We start from the raw sequence: 15,474 nt of genomic DNA, 5'->3' as shown, positions 1-15,474 counted from the left end.
TCACAGTTTAGAGATTATGAGAGCAGCAAAAAATGTGTCTTAGCAATCGAGAAAAACTGTAATAATAGTAATAATGATGATGATGATGATGATGATGATAATAATAATAATGATAAAAAATTATAGCCTCGAAACTAGATCTGGATCCTGCAACTGCAAGATTAGGGCACACAGAGAGAGAGAGAGAGAGAACAGGAAGGAAAGACAAACTAGGGAGAGAAAGAACAAAGTTAATGTGAGTGTGACTGAGTGAGTGTGATAGAGTGAATGTGTGAGTGAGTGTGAGAGAGTGAGTGAGTGTGAGTGAGTGAGTGAGTGAGGTGTGAGTGAGAGAGTGAATGTGAGTGTGAGTGATGAGTGAGAGAGTGAAGAGTGTGATAGAGTGAATGTGAAGAGTGAGTGTGTGAGAGAGAGTGTGAGAGAGTGAATGTGAGTGAGAGAGTGAAGTGTGAGTGATTGAGGAGTGAGAGTGAATGTGAGGAGTGAATGAGTGAGTGAGAGAGAGAGAGTGGAGTGAGTGAGTGAGTGTGAGAGAGTGAATTTGGGATGGGGTGGAGTGGCTCAGTGGTTAAGACCCTGCCTTGTGTACCAAAGACATCATGGTCGCAAGTTCGATTCCACCCCTGGCTAATTGTACTTGATTCCATTGTAAGTCGCTTTGGATAAAAGCGTCTGCTAAATGACATGTAATGAATGTGAGTGAGCGAGTGAGTGTGTGAGTGAATGTGAGAGAGAGTGAATGTGAGTGAGTGAGTGCTCTGCTCTGCTTCTAAAGCTCTTGTGCTAAAAGATGAGTCAGTCCCAATATGAGGGAGGAGACGATCATGTTTTTCTCTAACTGATGTTATTTTATTCAAACAGTCGATGACATCATCACTGCTCAGTGTTACAGGAACAGCCTGGCTACAGAGCTGAAGTAAACCTGTGATTCTTCTTATTTTCTTCAATTAAAGCAGAATAATAGCAGTTCTAGCTTCGTGTAGGATCTCATAAAACAGGACCCAGGACTGAAATTATGTATATGATCAGATCTTCCTCTTGTCCCAGGACTGATGATGATATGTGTTCAGCACTAAAGTGAATTATTTCTGGTGTTTTGGTGCAAAGCAAAACAAAAAGAAGTCAAATATAAAAGCAACTCCTGTAAATACAAGACATGATGAACTAATGTTACAAATAAAAAAACTATACAATAAAGGATCATTGTAAAGTGTAAAAGTACATCTACACTAACTAGTTTTCTGAAGTGTATTTTTGTGGCACTGAAAAACATATAAAGAAAATATATTAAGAATATGTGAATAACTGCATACAAAATTGAACTTTAATTCCTTGCACCAAAGTCCATAGAGAAAATCTACAGGTTGTGTTAATGTATCAGAGTTTGTTTTTTGCTCCTGTGTTCTTACAAGCTAAAACCTGAGCATCAGGTGAGTCTATAGTTGTTTGTGTTCTTTTCACAGATAACAAGCAGTCGATCAGTACAGAGGCAGTAACTTTCTGTCTAAACAAGATAAATCCATTGAAATCCAGCCTTTTCCCCTCATCTCTGTCCAGGCTCTAATCTGGGACATCCAGCAGATGCCACAGGCCATCGAGGACCCTATACTGTCCTGTACAGCTGAGGGACAGATCAATCATGTACAGTACAGTGGGCATCCACCCACTATCTGCTGCAGACATTTGTTTGTTTACAAAGACCCACGCTTTTTCTGGTGTTATTTTCATATGTGTGTCAGTCCTGGACTGTGTGATCCAACAGGAACCAAAACAAAACCTCCAGTCTCCACCATTCTGATGCTCAAACATCACAACTGCTTATTCACAGAATTTGCTTTTATTGTGTCAGTGTCTTATAGAAGTCTTATAGAACACTGTGCAACTGTCTAAAAGTGGGTATTTTGTTTTGTGTATAAAGTAGCCATCCGGACAGCATATCAGTGTATTAAACCATTATTAGGGAGGGCGTAACTGGTTAGCCCCGGGATGACAAGTCAGCAACGAGGTGTGCGCCCAGTCAATGACCCGAGACTGCAAGGTCTCTAGGACAAAGAGCCGTCTTGGTGGACAACCGCTAGGCACAGGGCACTCACCCACTTCGCGCTTGACCAGTTGTTCTACTGTATAGGCCAGGAAATGCCTCCTGCCACACAGTCAGGTGGCTTGGACCCGGGCCGGTAAGACAAGACAAAGTCAAAACGATTAAGGACAGTGACCACTGAGCCTTGTGGGAATTCAACCTTTTGGCTTTGCGGATATACTCAAGATTTTTGTGGTCAGTCCACACCAGGAACGGGAGTGGAGACCCCTCTAACCACTGTCTCCACTCCGTCAGGGCTTCCTTAACCGCCAGCAGTTCTTTGTCCTCCACGTCGTAGTTGCGCTCAGTGGGGGTTAACTTCCTGGACATGAAGGCACAGGGGTGGAGTCTATTGTCCTGGGCCAAGCGCTGGGAGAGGAAACCCCCAACCTCTACCACAAACTGTCTTTGGGGGTCCGGAATGGTGAGGATGGGTGCAGAGGAGAAGTTGCTCTTTAAGCGTTGGAAAGCCGCTTCTGCCTGGCTGGGCCAGCTAAACAAAGTCTCGGAGGATGTCAAGGCGTTAGAGGAGCTGCGACCGTACTAAAATTTCAAATGAACTTCCTATAGAAGTTTGCGAAACTGAGAAATTGTTGAACCCGTTTTCGGGTTGTGGGCCAGTCTCTCATGGCTTGGACTTTAGCCGGGTCCATCTCTATTTTCCCCGGGGAAACCACGAAACCTAGAAACGTTACTGTGGACGAGTGAAATTTACATTTTTCTGCTTTGACGTATAGTTGGTGGCGGAGAACTAGGCGAATGTGTTTTAACCCCGAATGAAGCGACGGATCTATGTAATCTTTCATGGCCTGGGGATGAGAGTGCATAAACCCTCCCCTTGGGGATAGTGGCACCTGGCAACAGGTCTATGGGACAGTCATATGCCCTATGTGGTGGCAGAGTTGTGGCCCTTTATTTGCTGAACACCTCCCCTAAATCGTGATAGGAAGTCGGTACATGATGCAGGTTGGACTGGAGAGGAGGGTGAGGGCGAAGCGCGCTACCTGACTCAGAAACTGCAGAGGAAATGGTCACATTATTCTGCTGTGAGACGCTCATGCGTTCTTCCCCCCAAGATTGTCTCTTTCCTGTGCGCCAGTCTATGGTGGGGTCAGAGCCGGATTAAACAAATGGACTATACTAGGCAGACTGTATTTTTTGGGCCCCCCTCCATCGATGTTATTTATGAATTGAAATCTGAAACTTACCAAAGTTACTAATAAAAGTGAATTCACATTTTACATAGCATAGTCTTTGGTTACGAGTTGGTTCTTTTTATGCCAAAATAAGTCATGTGTCGTATATTAAACAGTCTATCAGACTATTTTTTGATTTTTATTTGCGTATTTATACGTTACTTCAAAGCTCTATTAAATGCTATTAAATGATCCTTATCTTATCCATTGTGAGTGTCATTGTTAAGGCAGTAGTACCAGTAAATCACCAATAGGTGTCAGCATTGCTATGTAAACAGAGCAAATAAGATAAATGTTGTAAGCCATTGCATTTTGCAGCAAATCTTAATTAAATGTGTTGATTAAATGGAATAGTTTAATAAGTAGTCAAATATACAAAGACCAATCAAATGTGCAGTAAGAGAAACTGTGCTGTCGTGGTAAAGTGGTTTATTTTCATGGACAAGCATCACCTCTCTTCCATGTTCTGGTATTCAGGTCCTGGTCTGGACTGGTCTGGACTGGTCTGGATGTTTCTCTGGATGGTGAACTGTGCACTGTTGTTTTTGGAAGCCATTCTAGATTTAGTCTTAGTTTTAGTCTTTTGGACTAAAACGCTTATTACTTTTAGTCACGTTTCAGTCATTTCTATATGTGATAGTTTTAGTCCAATTTCAGTCGACGAAAACTCAAAAAAGTTTGAGTCAGTTTTAGTTTTTTTTAAGTATAGTCTTTTAACAAATCCATTTAGCTCAATGTCGATCGGAGCAGACTGTCCTCAGAACGCCCTGACAGCGTCGCGTCATCAGGACGAGGAGCGTAAATCGTCTTGAAACACGGACCAAGTCATTTTTAGGTTTTGATTGTCCCTCTGTCTGGGCCCCCTGCCAATCGGGCCCTAGGCGTGTGCCTAGTATACCTTTGCGTTAATCCGGCTCTGGGTGGGCTTGTTTTTGATCAACCGTGGTAATCCTAATACTACAGCATGACTTGACGAGTGATAAACATGGAAAGTAATTAGTTTGTGGTGACCCCCTTGTTCCCATGGATACGCCCTTCCTGCTGGCATTGTTGACGTTCGGTGAGGGCGACCCTCGTACTGCCAATTTGCATGGGATCATCGGTGTCGACTGGCTTATGCAGCAGTAGGACCTCGTCGAGGGAAGGCAGGAGTCCTGGGACACGGAAGGCGTGAAGGAGGCAGCTTCAGGTTTTGGCCAGTGCGTTCTCTTAGGAAGGGTGAACACACTGTTTGGAAGTGCATGAGACAGGAGGCACGATGAAAGATTCAAAAGTATTTATTGTTTTCTCTTGAAGGACAAAACAAGGCAAAATCAAAATCACTTCTTCTTAGAAGTAGAAAATAAACTAGACTGTACTATACTATAGCAATAGAGCTTCTAAACAAAAGGTGGCAAAAACAAAAAGTAGGCTTGGACTCTGACGTGTTCTCTTGGAAGCATAAACGACACACTGTCACATGACAGAGGGAAGAGGGAATCACGGGCAGGTGCGAGTGATCACTTAAGGATCACCAGGTGAAGTGCATGAGGGAATTAGGGGAGATGTGTCAAGACAGATGAAGAAACAACGCGACAGGAAGACATGGACGTTTACCAAAATAAAAGGGGAAGTGAAAATCAAACCCAACACTAAAAGTGACATGAACTTAACGTGACTGTAAACATAAACTAACACAATAACTGACTAAGCAGAACAAAAACACTAACAGATATGACGCCTTGTGAAAACCATAGGTATTTTATTTTGTCGGAGTATCTTTAATTATCCTCCTGACTGTCGTGTATTTGTGGTTTCAGTAAGGAAGGATGTTAAGTACTTGTGTCTGAGTGTTATGCAGTACAAATTGACATTCATGTGTCCACTAGATTTTTATGCTGCATATGATTGGGTTAGGGTCAGAGTTTTGTTAGATAACCTTGTAATATGAACATTAACATACAAAGAAGCAAAACAAACATGGATGAAACCAGAGTCAATCTCCCCAAAATACTCTGTCTCCCATTATAGAGAATAATGAGTGTTCCACAATAGTGGATCTATCAATCCACTCTATCTCTCCACAAATCAATCACACTGACACTATTGTGCCTATAGCATCGCCTATAAACAGAATTATTCCAAAGCTTTATTATTTATTTAGTGTTACACAGCATTGGGACCAGTGTGTAATTTGTATACTTGTGTTTCAGATTGTTTGTGCTTCACCTTCGTCACGTTCATATTCAGCTCCTGTCAATCTCTCTCTGAAGTTACTTGATGAACTCCTGCGCTTGGTGAGAGGTCGTGACACCGTAGACACCGTTACACACACACACACCTTTTTATGGAACAAATGTGACATGTTTCATGTTTATTTTTTGAAAATATATAGACCATAAAAGGATTGTGCACCACGAGTGTTTACAGGGAATGACGTGAAAAAGAGGAAATATCGAGTGAGCAGATGTAGTCTGTGACAGTTCTATGAAACATGGGTTCCTAAATCATTGAACACTAAATGATGACATTTTCAGGTGTTAGTGATGTCACTCTTAAGCAGCAGTGTGTGTTACTGCTTTAGTCCTCAGATGATGGGCAGCACAGGGTCTGACAGGTGTTTCTGGTTCTCTATCAGTCCAGGGCTGAGGTCCAGGTTCCCTGGCAGGGAGGGGCAGCGTAGGCTGCCACACAGCCTGGAGGATCTGACTGATGCTTGGGGCAGCTGTGGCGTTAACCCCATGTGGGTCTCAGTTTCGGGGGTGACAGTCATGAACATGGTGTCGTCTGATGCCACAGTCACATGGATTCCACTGGACAGAGACTCCTGGGACTTCTTGGTGAATGTAAGGTCAGTCTGGTTTGAGTTCTGGAGTAAAAAAAAAGAAGATAACATACTTTTTAATGTCGTCATTAAGGAGTTATAAATGAGAGTCATTTCTACTGTCTATTGTTTGTACTGGTGTTTACCTGTGGGGGCGCTCTGCTGGGAGAGATGGGATACATGTTGTGCATTACTGGCGTCCCAGTCCCATACAGAGCTGTGGAGTTAGAGGGCGGGGCGGCAGATGACACAGTGCTGTACGCTGGAGGAACTGGAGTGATCTGCCTCTGGAGAAGCTGCAGAATAACAGTGATGTCTGCCGTCATGCGTGTCTCCAATCTGGACAATGAAGAAACAATGACATGGCAGAACTTTTACACACACACACCAGGACGGATGATATGATGGAGCATTTTTCATTAAATCAAAGCACATCACACCAATATTGGCCTTGCTCCACCAGCTACTGGTACTGCATTATTGTATTTTAGTCCATGCTTGAGTCTCATCCTCTCTTTTCTCTCTCCACCACGTGAAGTGCTGGCGCCTCATTAGACAGCTGCAACTCTGTGTCAGATTACACTAAAAGACCCTCCCCCCCAGGCTGTACATGCTCTCTTGTAGACGGTGCTGAGAGACACAATCCACATTAGTATTTAACAACATGGGGATGACACTCAACTATTAAGTATTAAGTAATTTTTCTAATGTAATCCTGCCTATTGCAGCTTTAAATCATATTGATTATTGATCACCATCAGTGAACTGTCCAGGGTGTACCCCGCCTATTGCCCTCACATCAACCCTGTGACCCCCCCCAGTGGAGGATAAAGTGGTAGATAATGGATGGATGGATGGATGGATGATTCACCATCAGATCTTTTATCACAATCTAGATAAAGAAAGTAGATAATGTCCAAAGAAACCACCATCCTTACTACAAAGAATGTAGCACGAGATGATTCTTCTTAACATAAAAACGACTTAAGAGAAACGGTGTAGAAACGATGTAGAAATGTAGAATCAAGTACAAAGAGAACAGGAAGTTCACCTGTTGAGCTGTGAATGTAAAACCTCTAGTCGAGATTCAAGCTCACTGGGTCTTTCTTCTGTGAATGGCGGTGGGTGGTATGCGTTGCGGACAGAAGATGATCGCCACGTGCGACCGGGGAACTGTTGGGACTGTCGGTCTGGCCAGTACTGATACACTCCTGGTATATTCAGAGATGCAGGTGGGGAACAGAAACAAACACCAACATGGTCACATATTTTGACCCATTTAATTAGATGAATGCCATGGGAACAGCCATAATGTTAAAAACACTAATGGGTCCTTTCCAGCACTGCTCTATTGGTTTGTTTTACCTTTTCATTAGGGTTTGTACCTGGTACCTGGTACCTGGTACCTGTTACCTGTTACCTGTTACCTGGTACCTGGTACCTGGTACCTGGTAACAGGTTCAAAGCGAGCTGAGCAGATGTGAAGTCAACAGAGGTCTAGCCACTGTGACGTCAACACACGAAGCATACATGACTACTATCTGCAAAGATATGCCTTGGTCTGTCGACGAGATGCAGGTGTTCCTGTGTTTGTTGGCTGATGAGGTGATTCAGAGAGAGCTATGATGACCACAAATACCATGATGCAAATACTAGCCAGTCAATGCACATTTTGAAGTTTAATCTCAAAGGAGCTCTCAGCCAATTCTGATACCCTTGTTACCGGTGTTTTTTCCCCCCGAAAAAAGCGTGTCCAACAACAGCAGATATCTTGTCACAATCCCTTTAGCAACATTAGCTACTCTTATAAAGTTGTCTATAACAGTCAACAGCTCTATTAATTAGCAATAGCTGCTTCCAGCACCAAGTGTAAGACATAACTACCATCAAGCTTTAAAAACCTGATGTTATGGCTCTCAGCCGTCTGCATATTTATGCATCTCCGGCTAAAACAAGTCACAAGAGAGTAGGGTATGTCACTGTATTAATGGCTATTTAGAGTGACCAATAGCACCATTACAGCTATAACAGAGCATGAGGACTTATCGGGCAAGATGGAGGATCAGATCATCCGCGATGGTGATCCCTAAAGGGAGAACCCAATAGAGGAAGATGGCTAGTGCTCTGATAGCCATGTCATGGGGTCTAAAGCAAGATGCATTTGTGAGCCAGCATCCATATATACTCATGTCCAACTTACCTTGGTGGCTCCTCATCGGTACTGCTTCACTTCCCACTGTCGTGCCACCTGGGGGCAGAAGTTGCATGTCCTTTGGAGGGTAAAGCTCAACTTTGGCACCATGAACGTGAGACTTTTCCAGGTCCTCACCGGACGGAGAGCAAGGGGAACCACAGCTACAGTAGTCATCCCAGTGGGAATGGGGAGATGAGTGACGATGCCGGAGGGACTGAAGGGGGTACGAGTCTTCATGATCGATTCCGTCTGTTCTTAGAAAGATATTTCAGTCTCTCAGTTACAGTATCTCTGGATCTGACACAGCATGGCAGGAGGCTGGAGGCTGTACCAATGTAGCTCCAGAAGAAGCAAATCAGAGACACAACAACAAAGTGATGACACAGCACATCTGTTCTTAGAAGATCTTTACAGATACATAAAAACACTGAAGGAAAGGGAGAGCTTCTCTCACCAGGTCTAATCCTGCAGTCCAGGGAGTGGTTTTTGTATCTTGCCTTATGGTGATATCCACAGCTGTCACCAGAATCATCAGATGTTATTATTGGGGAGATTTGATCAGCCTGATGACCCCCCCAAAAAAAGAAGAGATTTTGTGAAGGAACACAACATATTGCTCTATACCGAAATTCCAAAATAAAAAAACTTAAACTAATAACCATACATCTCTCAGGTCAAATGTGACTTCCAGGTTCCTCCAGAAGTTATCTGCAAAGCTTGGGTAGATATCCAGGACCTCCAGCAGGTCGTCCCTCAGGATGCGGTGAAGATCGCAGTATGTGACAGTGTGCACGTCAGAATTGGACTTCCCTGGCTCATCATACAGGTGGATAGCTTCACCAAAGATGTTATTCCTCTCTGCAAGAAAAAGCATACATAGGGCAAACGGTGGGGTACATCCTTCAAGTTGGCTGAGGAATAATTCTGAAATAAAAAATTAATTAATTCAGAAAAACATGGCTTTTTTTATATATCACAGCAGCAAACATTTTGTGACAACTCCCTAATTCTAATTCTATTTTGGACCCTTATGTTACCTAATATGGCTACCACCATCTCATCCCTAATGACATGGATGGAACCACGAGAGATGAAGAAAAGAGAGTCCAGGATGTCTCCGTAGTGGATTAGAGTATCGCCTGGAGGAGCATGGACTGTCTTGAACCTCATAGACAGGGCACGCAGACACGCTTGACTCCCTCCACGGAAAGCCTTACAGTTCTGCAGCAGAGATCTGTTCAAGTGCAAACAGATGTCGCCCTGCAAAGACTGTGGGAACCCCTTCAACACCTGAACATGGGAAAACAAAACCATTCAAAAAAGAATCACAGAGAAACATTGACCAGAGCCACTCACAAACTTTTCTACTTACAGCGTTCATGTCGATGCCATTTGTGTATGACCAGGCGTGCTGGAAGTACTCCTCCAGCCTTTGGCGCAGGCCACCTGGGATTTGGTGGAAGCGGATAAACTCTTTGACTCGCAGCATCTGGGTGTGGTAGCGGGTTGTACCTGAATACAGCCGCTGGATGATGGCAGACACGTTCCCGAATATGCTGGCATACATGAGAGCTGAGACAGAAGCAAAAGAGGCAGGTCATTATGTTAGTGCTGCACCCTGCCACCATGTCCATGTGGGCCCCACAAGGGTTACAATATTGGTCCCAAGCAGGTTTGTCAGTGGTTTCCATGATGGCCCCAACCATGTCTGTGTACTGCAAGCATGGGAATCTCATGCAGGCAAACATGGGTCATAAATTCTGGGCTGCACACAGGGTTTATGAGTGTCATTGTGCACCTGAATGGACAATGACTTCTACAACCATAGCAGACCTTAGTGGACATGTGGAAACAGTGTGATTCAACTTACAGCCAATGACCATGACGCAAATGGAGAAGATCTTCTCAGAGTTGGTGTTTGGGGAGACATTTCCAAAGCCCACACTTGTCAGGCTGCTCAGGGTGAAGTACAGAGCAGTGACGTACTTGTCTTTGACCGATGGACCAGAGGACGAGTCACTGTCGTTGTATGCCTTGCCTAGTTGTTCAGCCAGGTTGTCCAGCCAACCGGTCTCTGTATACGGCCTTTCCACAAAGCCAATGGCGTACCAAATGCAGGCTAACCAATGAGCGATGAGTACAAAGGTACACATGAGTAAAAAGAGTACAGCAGCCCCGTATTCAGAATATCGGTCCAGTTTTCTCGCCACACGGACCAATCGTAGCAGCCGAGCTGTCTTCAGCAGGCTAGTTAGGGTCGCCATCTTTGTCCATTAAAAAGGGAAGACATTAGTCAGGTATATCATTCAATATATAGTTGCATTAAAGAACTTAAAGACCCAATGTGTAAGAAATATTGACATCTAGTGGTTATTCTGCGGATTGTAACATACAAATGACTCCTCTGCTCACCCTCCCCTTACCTGAGTGCTTTGCCAAACTAGAACTGAAGAATGTTGTTCTTCTTTGTTTGCGTAGTAAGCTTTTGCTTTGCAAAATACTCACTCTAACTTGTTCAGGCCTGCTGTAGGAAAATGGCAGCACAAGATGGCCGCCTCAGTAAAGCTAGGCCATTGCCTATAATACATACTGTATGTGAAAGTCTTATTTTAAAGCTGCAAAAGTCAAACAAATGAATATGGGTACTATATACCAATGTGTAGTATATTCATTTATAAATCCAATAAATCTCCCTACACGTTACACACTAGACCTTTAAAGTTTAAAAGCTTGATGACATATGTATTATATTAAAGGGTTATTGCCAAAACAATTTTTGTATTGAAACTGTAAAAATGTTCACTGCAAAAGCAGCTCAATAAGAAATAAGCTAATTGAAATTTTGCTTGAAATCTAAATCTTGTAAATCTAGTCTAGACAGTAATGTGCTTTGCAAGTAAAAGACGCCAAAAGCTTGACAAAAACTGACCAAAATTTAACAAAGTTTAAGTATCTTGTGATAAATTATACTTACTATTACTATGGTACAAACTCTTTAAATCAGCATAATCAAGAAAGAGTACTTCTTATATTGGTATGTTAGCTGGCAATTAAAGCTTAAATAAGCTGTTGTATCTTATTAAGACAAAGTGAGATTATTATTTTTTTGCTTTTGGCTCAGAATCGTCAACAGCAGATGACCCTTTAAAGCCCTTCATGATGCAATAGATGTGGCTGGGGTCAATTTAGAATGTCCAATTAACAATGAGCAATGGGGATTGGGAACCTTGCTCAGAGGTACCCCAGCCCTTGACCTGGCAGGGACTCAAACTGGCAACCCTCCAATCACAAGCCAAGTTCCCTTTCCACTTGGCCATGGGCTGCCTATCAAGTTTGATCATTTTTCTAGTGCAAAATGTGCTTGCCAAGATCATTTATGGAAACAAGGTTTATTTTACTTTCTTGAATATCAGTTTTTGCAGTGTGGTTCACAGGCACGCTGAGTTCTTACCTCATCAGAGCCAGATCTGAAAATCAGAAGATCAAACGGGATCGCTGCTAACAGATCAATAGCAAACCAGCCTTTAACATAGTGCTTGGCAATGTGGCTCGGCTGCGTGACCACCTCGTCGTTCTGGTCCACATACGTCGTGCGAAGGTTGATGACTATATCCACAATGAACAGCACGTCCACCATGAGGTCCGCCACATTCAGAGGGTCACACGTGTAGCCACATGTCTTCTGTCGCACGTCCCCGTGCTCGTCCAAGAGGAAGGCGGCTGAGTATGGAGTGAAAACAGCCGTGTAGAGGACCAGCAGGAGAATGAGCCAGTCCCAGAAGGCCTTGAAGGGGCTGTAGTGAAGCAAGATCCACCATGTTGTCTCTGGCACCTGGAGTTTGTATTCAGGAAGTACATCAGACTCCAGAGAAAGTACCTACACATAAAGAATGCACCAGTATGCAATGATTCTCATGTATCAACATGGATTTTCATAAGGAAATCTCAACTTTAATTTCCCACAAAGCAAATAAACACAATTGCATTAAAATGTAAGAAAAGTAAAAAAAAATGTCTGTACTAATGAAGCAAACAGACCTTTCTAGAAGACACAGTTGTTGGTTGAGGCTGCATGCTGGGGGTTTGTGACCTTGCAGGTCCAACAAGTCCTTAACTATCCTCTCATCAGCTGAGTCAATGAAGGCGAGACTTATATCCCGATAGTAGCAAGTAAAAAGAAACAAATGTGCAGCATAGATAAACCAGTCAGCCAGTGAGCTGTCACTGAGAGCTGGACCATGATGTGACGTCACAGTCAAAGTCCTCTCATCAACTCCAGCCTACTTTCAATATAATATTGCCCTAATGAATCTTTCTCATCGAGCAGTTAGATCTAGCCTGCAGTTACATGGGCTTCAAATCTCTGAGATGTGAAGCTGCTGGTAGCAAACACTTGCTCTTTTTTGTTTCCATGTCCCTCATATGCAGTGGTGCAGAGAGTTGAGCCTCAGGGCTGCAGCACTGACAATAGTGGAACTGAATTGAACTGTGAAGAAATATAAATTTGCTTTTCACATCCAGGCGGAAAACATTGAGTCACCGAGGCAGCGGCTGATTTCTCCACAGGCAGCTGGATTAACAGCAGCCTCGTGAATTCTTACAAATCAAGTCATTATTATTGTGATGGTTTAAGATAAAAGCTGCCTGTGTCTGTAAATGGGACAGTCCTTTGAGTTGGTCCGAGCCCACATGAGCTTCTCGGCCCTTGTTACCTGTGTGACCTTCTCTTTGACGTTCTGAGAGCAGTCCTTCACCTTGGAGGGGCTAAGGAGCTCCATCCTGGGAGTTGGGGGTGAGTGGCATTCAGGGCCCCTGCTGCCTGGTCCCCCAGTCTTCATAAGGTCTGAGTCAGACATGGAGCTCTGTTGGAAAACATTGCTATTTCTGCCAAATGGTCTGTATTTATATCAAGCTTTTCTAATCTTGATGACCACTCAAAGCTGCTTCACCCATTCACACCCATTCACTCAGGACATCTTCTATCACTCATCTTTCATACCCAGTCACACACTTAAGTGTCTTGCCCAAGGACACAGCGGCATGTAGATAGCAGACACAGTTGAACGATGACTCGCACAACCACTGAGCTACCGTCACCCGACAACAGAACACATGTTTTTTTTTACTCTTTATTGGCCACTTGGCCACGAGCAGCCCCACCAGGTCAAAAGGGCTGGGGTACCCCTGAGCAAGGTACCCAACCCCCATTGCTCCCCGGGCACTACTCAGTGTGGCAGCCCACTGCTTCTAATTCTAGGATGGGTCAAATGCAGATAAATAATTTCCCTAAGGGGATTAATGTAGTATATATAAAAAAAATTGATTATTTTTTGTCCTGGATTTCTTGCAGTTCTATTATTAGTGGGGGCAGTGGATCAGTGGTTGACTGAGTTGTCTTTTAAATGGAAGGTTGTGGGCTTCTGCTAGTCTACATGCTAATGTGTCCTTGGGAAAGACATTTAACCCCACACTGCTACTGACAGCTGTGTTGGCAGCGCGTGAATAGATGTGAAGTATGTGGAGTGGCTCAGTGGTTAAGACTGATACCCTGTGTGCGAAAGACATCATGGTCGCAAGTTCGATTCCACCCCTGGCTGATTGTACTCGATTCCATTGTAAGTCGCTTTGGATAAAAGCATCTGCTAAATGACATGTAATGTAATGTAAAGTATGTGCAATAGAAAAAGTGCCGCACATGAATGTGTCAGTGAATGGGTGAATGACAAAACTGTAACGTAAAGCAGCTTTGAGTTCATCAAGACTAGAAAAGTGCTATGAATACAAACCATTATAATTTATTCAGAGTTAGAGGCAGGAGAGTGGAGAAAAAGAATATCAGTCCATACAAACTGTCCACACCTTCCATCATTAATTTGATTAAATTTGTTATTATTATGATTATTATTGTATAATAATAATGATGTTGTCATGAATATGTTATTTTATATGATTTGTCATATTCTTTTAATACTTATTCTTACTATATTTTGTTACAATAAGCCGTGAATCTCTGTTATTTTCTGTTATTCAGTTAATAAAGTATTAACTTACATTTAATGTACACATGTTGAAAGGTCACAATAGGAAAATCACAGGTATAAATAATTATATTAACAACGCTTGAGTTCAATTTAGCTCTTAAACTGAACACAGCCACTAGCACCTGTGTTCAGTTTAAGACTGCTGAACAAAAGTTTCATACACACTACTCAACCTCAACAAACTCTTCTACTCTGATTTCCCAGAATGCCAGTCTAGCTGTGCCCCTCCCAAAAAAACTCATCCTTCAAATCCAGTAGAGTCTCACTCACTCTTGTCTGCCTGAGTGTAACTGCATGACAGAGAAACCAGCTGAACCAATTCTTCACATTCTTAGTTGGATAATCAATAAGATATCTTACCCGATCTGAAAACAGCGAGTCAGATCCTCCTTGGCTTTGACCAGCAGTCAGCCATGATCAATCAAACTCCCATCCTTAAGTATGTTCAAGAAAGTTTACTCTGCTCTGTTGCTCTTCATATTTAGAAACAAACACACATGTGGTTTTCTGCAGGCGTCCGCTCTGGCACGCAGCAGAGGACTGACCCTCAGCTCGCAGTCTGCAGCCCAGCATTTGCCAAACTCTGGAAAACAATCAATGGCATAGTATAGCTGAGAGGAAGTGACAGGGGAATCAATGACAGGCATCAATGAACCAACAAATGGCCTCAGAGCTGCTGCACTGAACCACTGCACTGTTTCTGTAGTCTGGTTTGCTTTGCTGTACATTTAAGGCACAGCTCAGCCTGTGACACACATGACCCGTGTTATGCAAAACTAAATGAACTGGTTGAAGGTTTAGTACATGCGCTCAATATGTTGCATGTACTTTTAATGTGGGAGCTTATTGACTGTTGATGTTGACACTCACAGTAATGACCTGTGACGGATGACATGTCCTTCAACTGTGACCTTCAGTCATTTATATATAAAAATATCTGTATGTCTACATATAAACATACATATATTATGACATGCCGTTCAGGAAATTAATCTTTGAATATATGGAATGAAACTCTGAATATGTGGAATGAAACTTTGAATATATGGAATGAAACATTGAATATATGGAATGAAACCTAGAAAATATGGAATGAAACCTTGAATATATGGAATGAAACCTTGTATATTGAATGAAACTCTGAATATATGGAATGAAAC

The 15,474-nt window shown here is 43.0% G+C and overlaps 1 protein-coding gene across 5 annotated transcripts; it reads right to left on the bottom strand.

The window, feature by feature from the left end:
- Nucleotides 1–4,937: 4,937 nt before the first annotated feature.
- Nucleotides 4,938–14,875, bottom strand: LOC122762904 (potassium voltage-gated channel subfamily H member 6-like). Of its 5 annotated transcripts, none has more exons than XM_044018072.1 (12): nt 14,675–14,875; nt 12,986–13,135; nt 11,725–12,150; nt 10,144–10,537; nt 9,646–9,845; nt 9,311–9,563; nt 8,938–9,131; nt 8,728–8,836; nt 8,280–8,522; nt 7,131–7,290; nt 6,226–6,418; nt 4,938–6,124 (listed from the first exon to the last, which is right to left on the bottom strand). In XM_044018072.1, exons 2-12 carry the CDS (start codon nt 13,127–13,129, stop codon nt 5,843–5,845), a joined length of 2,598 nt encoding a protein of 865 aa, XP_043874007.1. In that variant the 5' UTR covers nt 13,130–13,135; nt 14,675–14,875; the 3' UTR covers nt 4,938–5,842. The 5 variants fall into 5 exon arrangements, with proteins under 5 accessions (XP_043874007.1, XP_043874008.1, XP_043874006.1 ...); XM_044018073.1 differs by having other exon boundaries at nt 12,986–13,116; XM_044018071.1 differs by lacking the exon at nt 14,675–14,875 and having other exon boundaries at nt 12,986–13,193.
- Between the last annotated feature and the right edge of the window lie 599 nt (nt 14,876–15,474).

This window comes from Solea senegalensis, unplaced genomic scaffold (genome assembly GCF_019176455.1).
Source record: "Solea senegalensis isolate Sse05_10M unplaced genomic scaffold, IFAPA_SoseM_1 scf7180000016165, whole genome shotgun sequence".
Taxonomy (NCBI): domain Eukaryota; kingdom Metazoa; phylum Chordata; class Actinopteri; order Pleuronectiformes; family Soleidae; genus Solea; species Solea senegalensis.
This window is presented reverse-complemented; position numbering and strand designations above follow the sequence as displayed.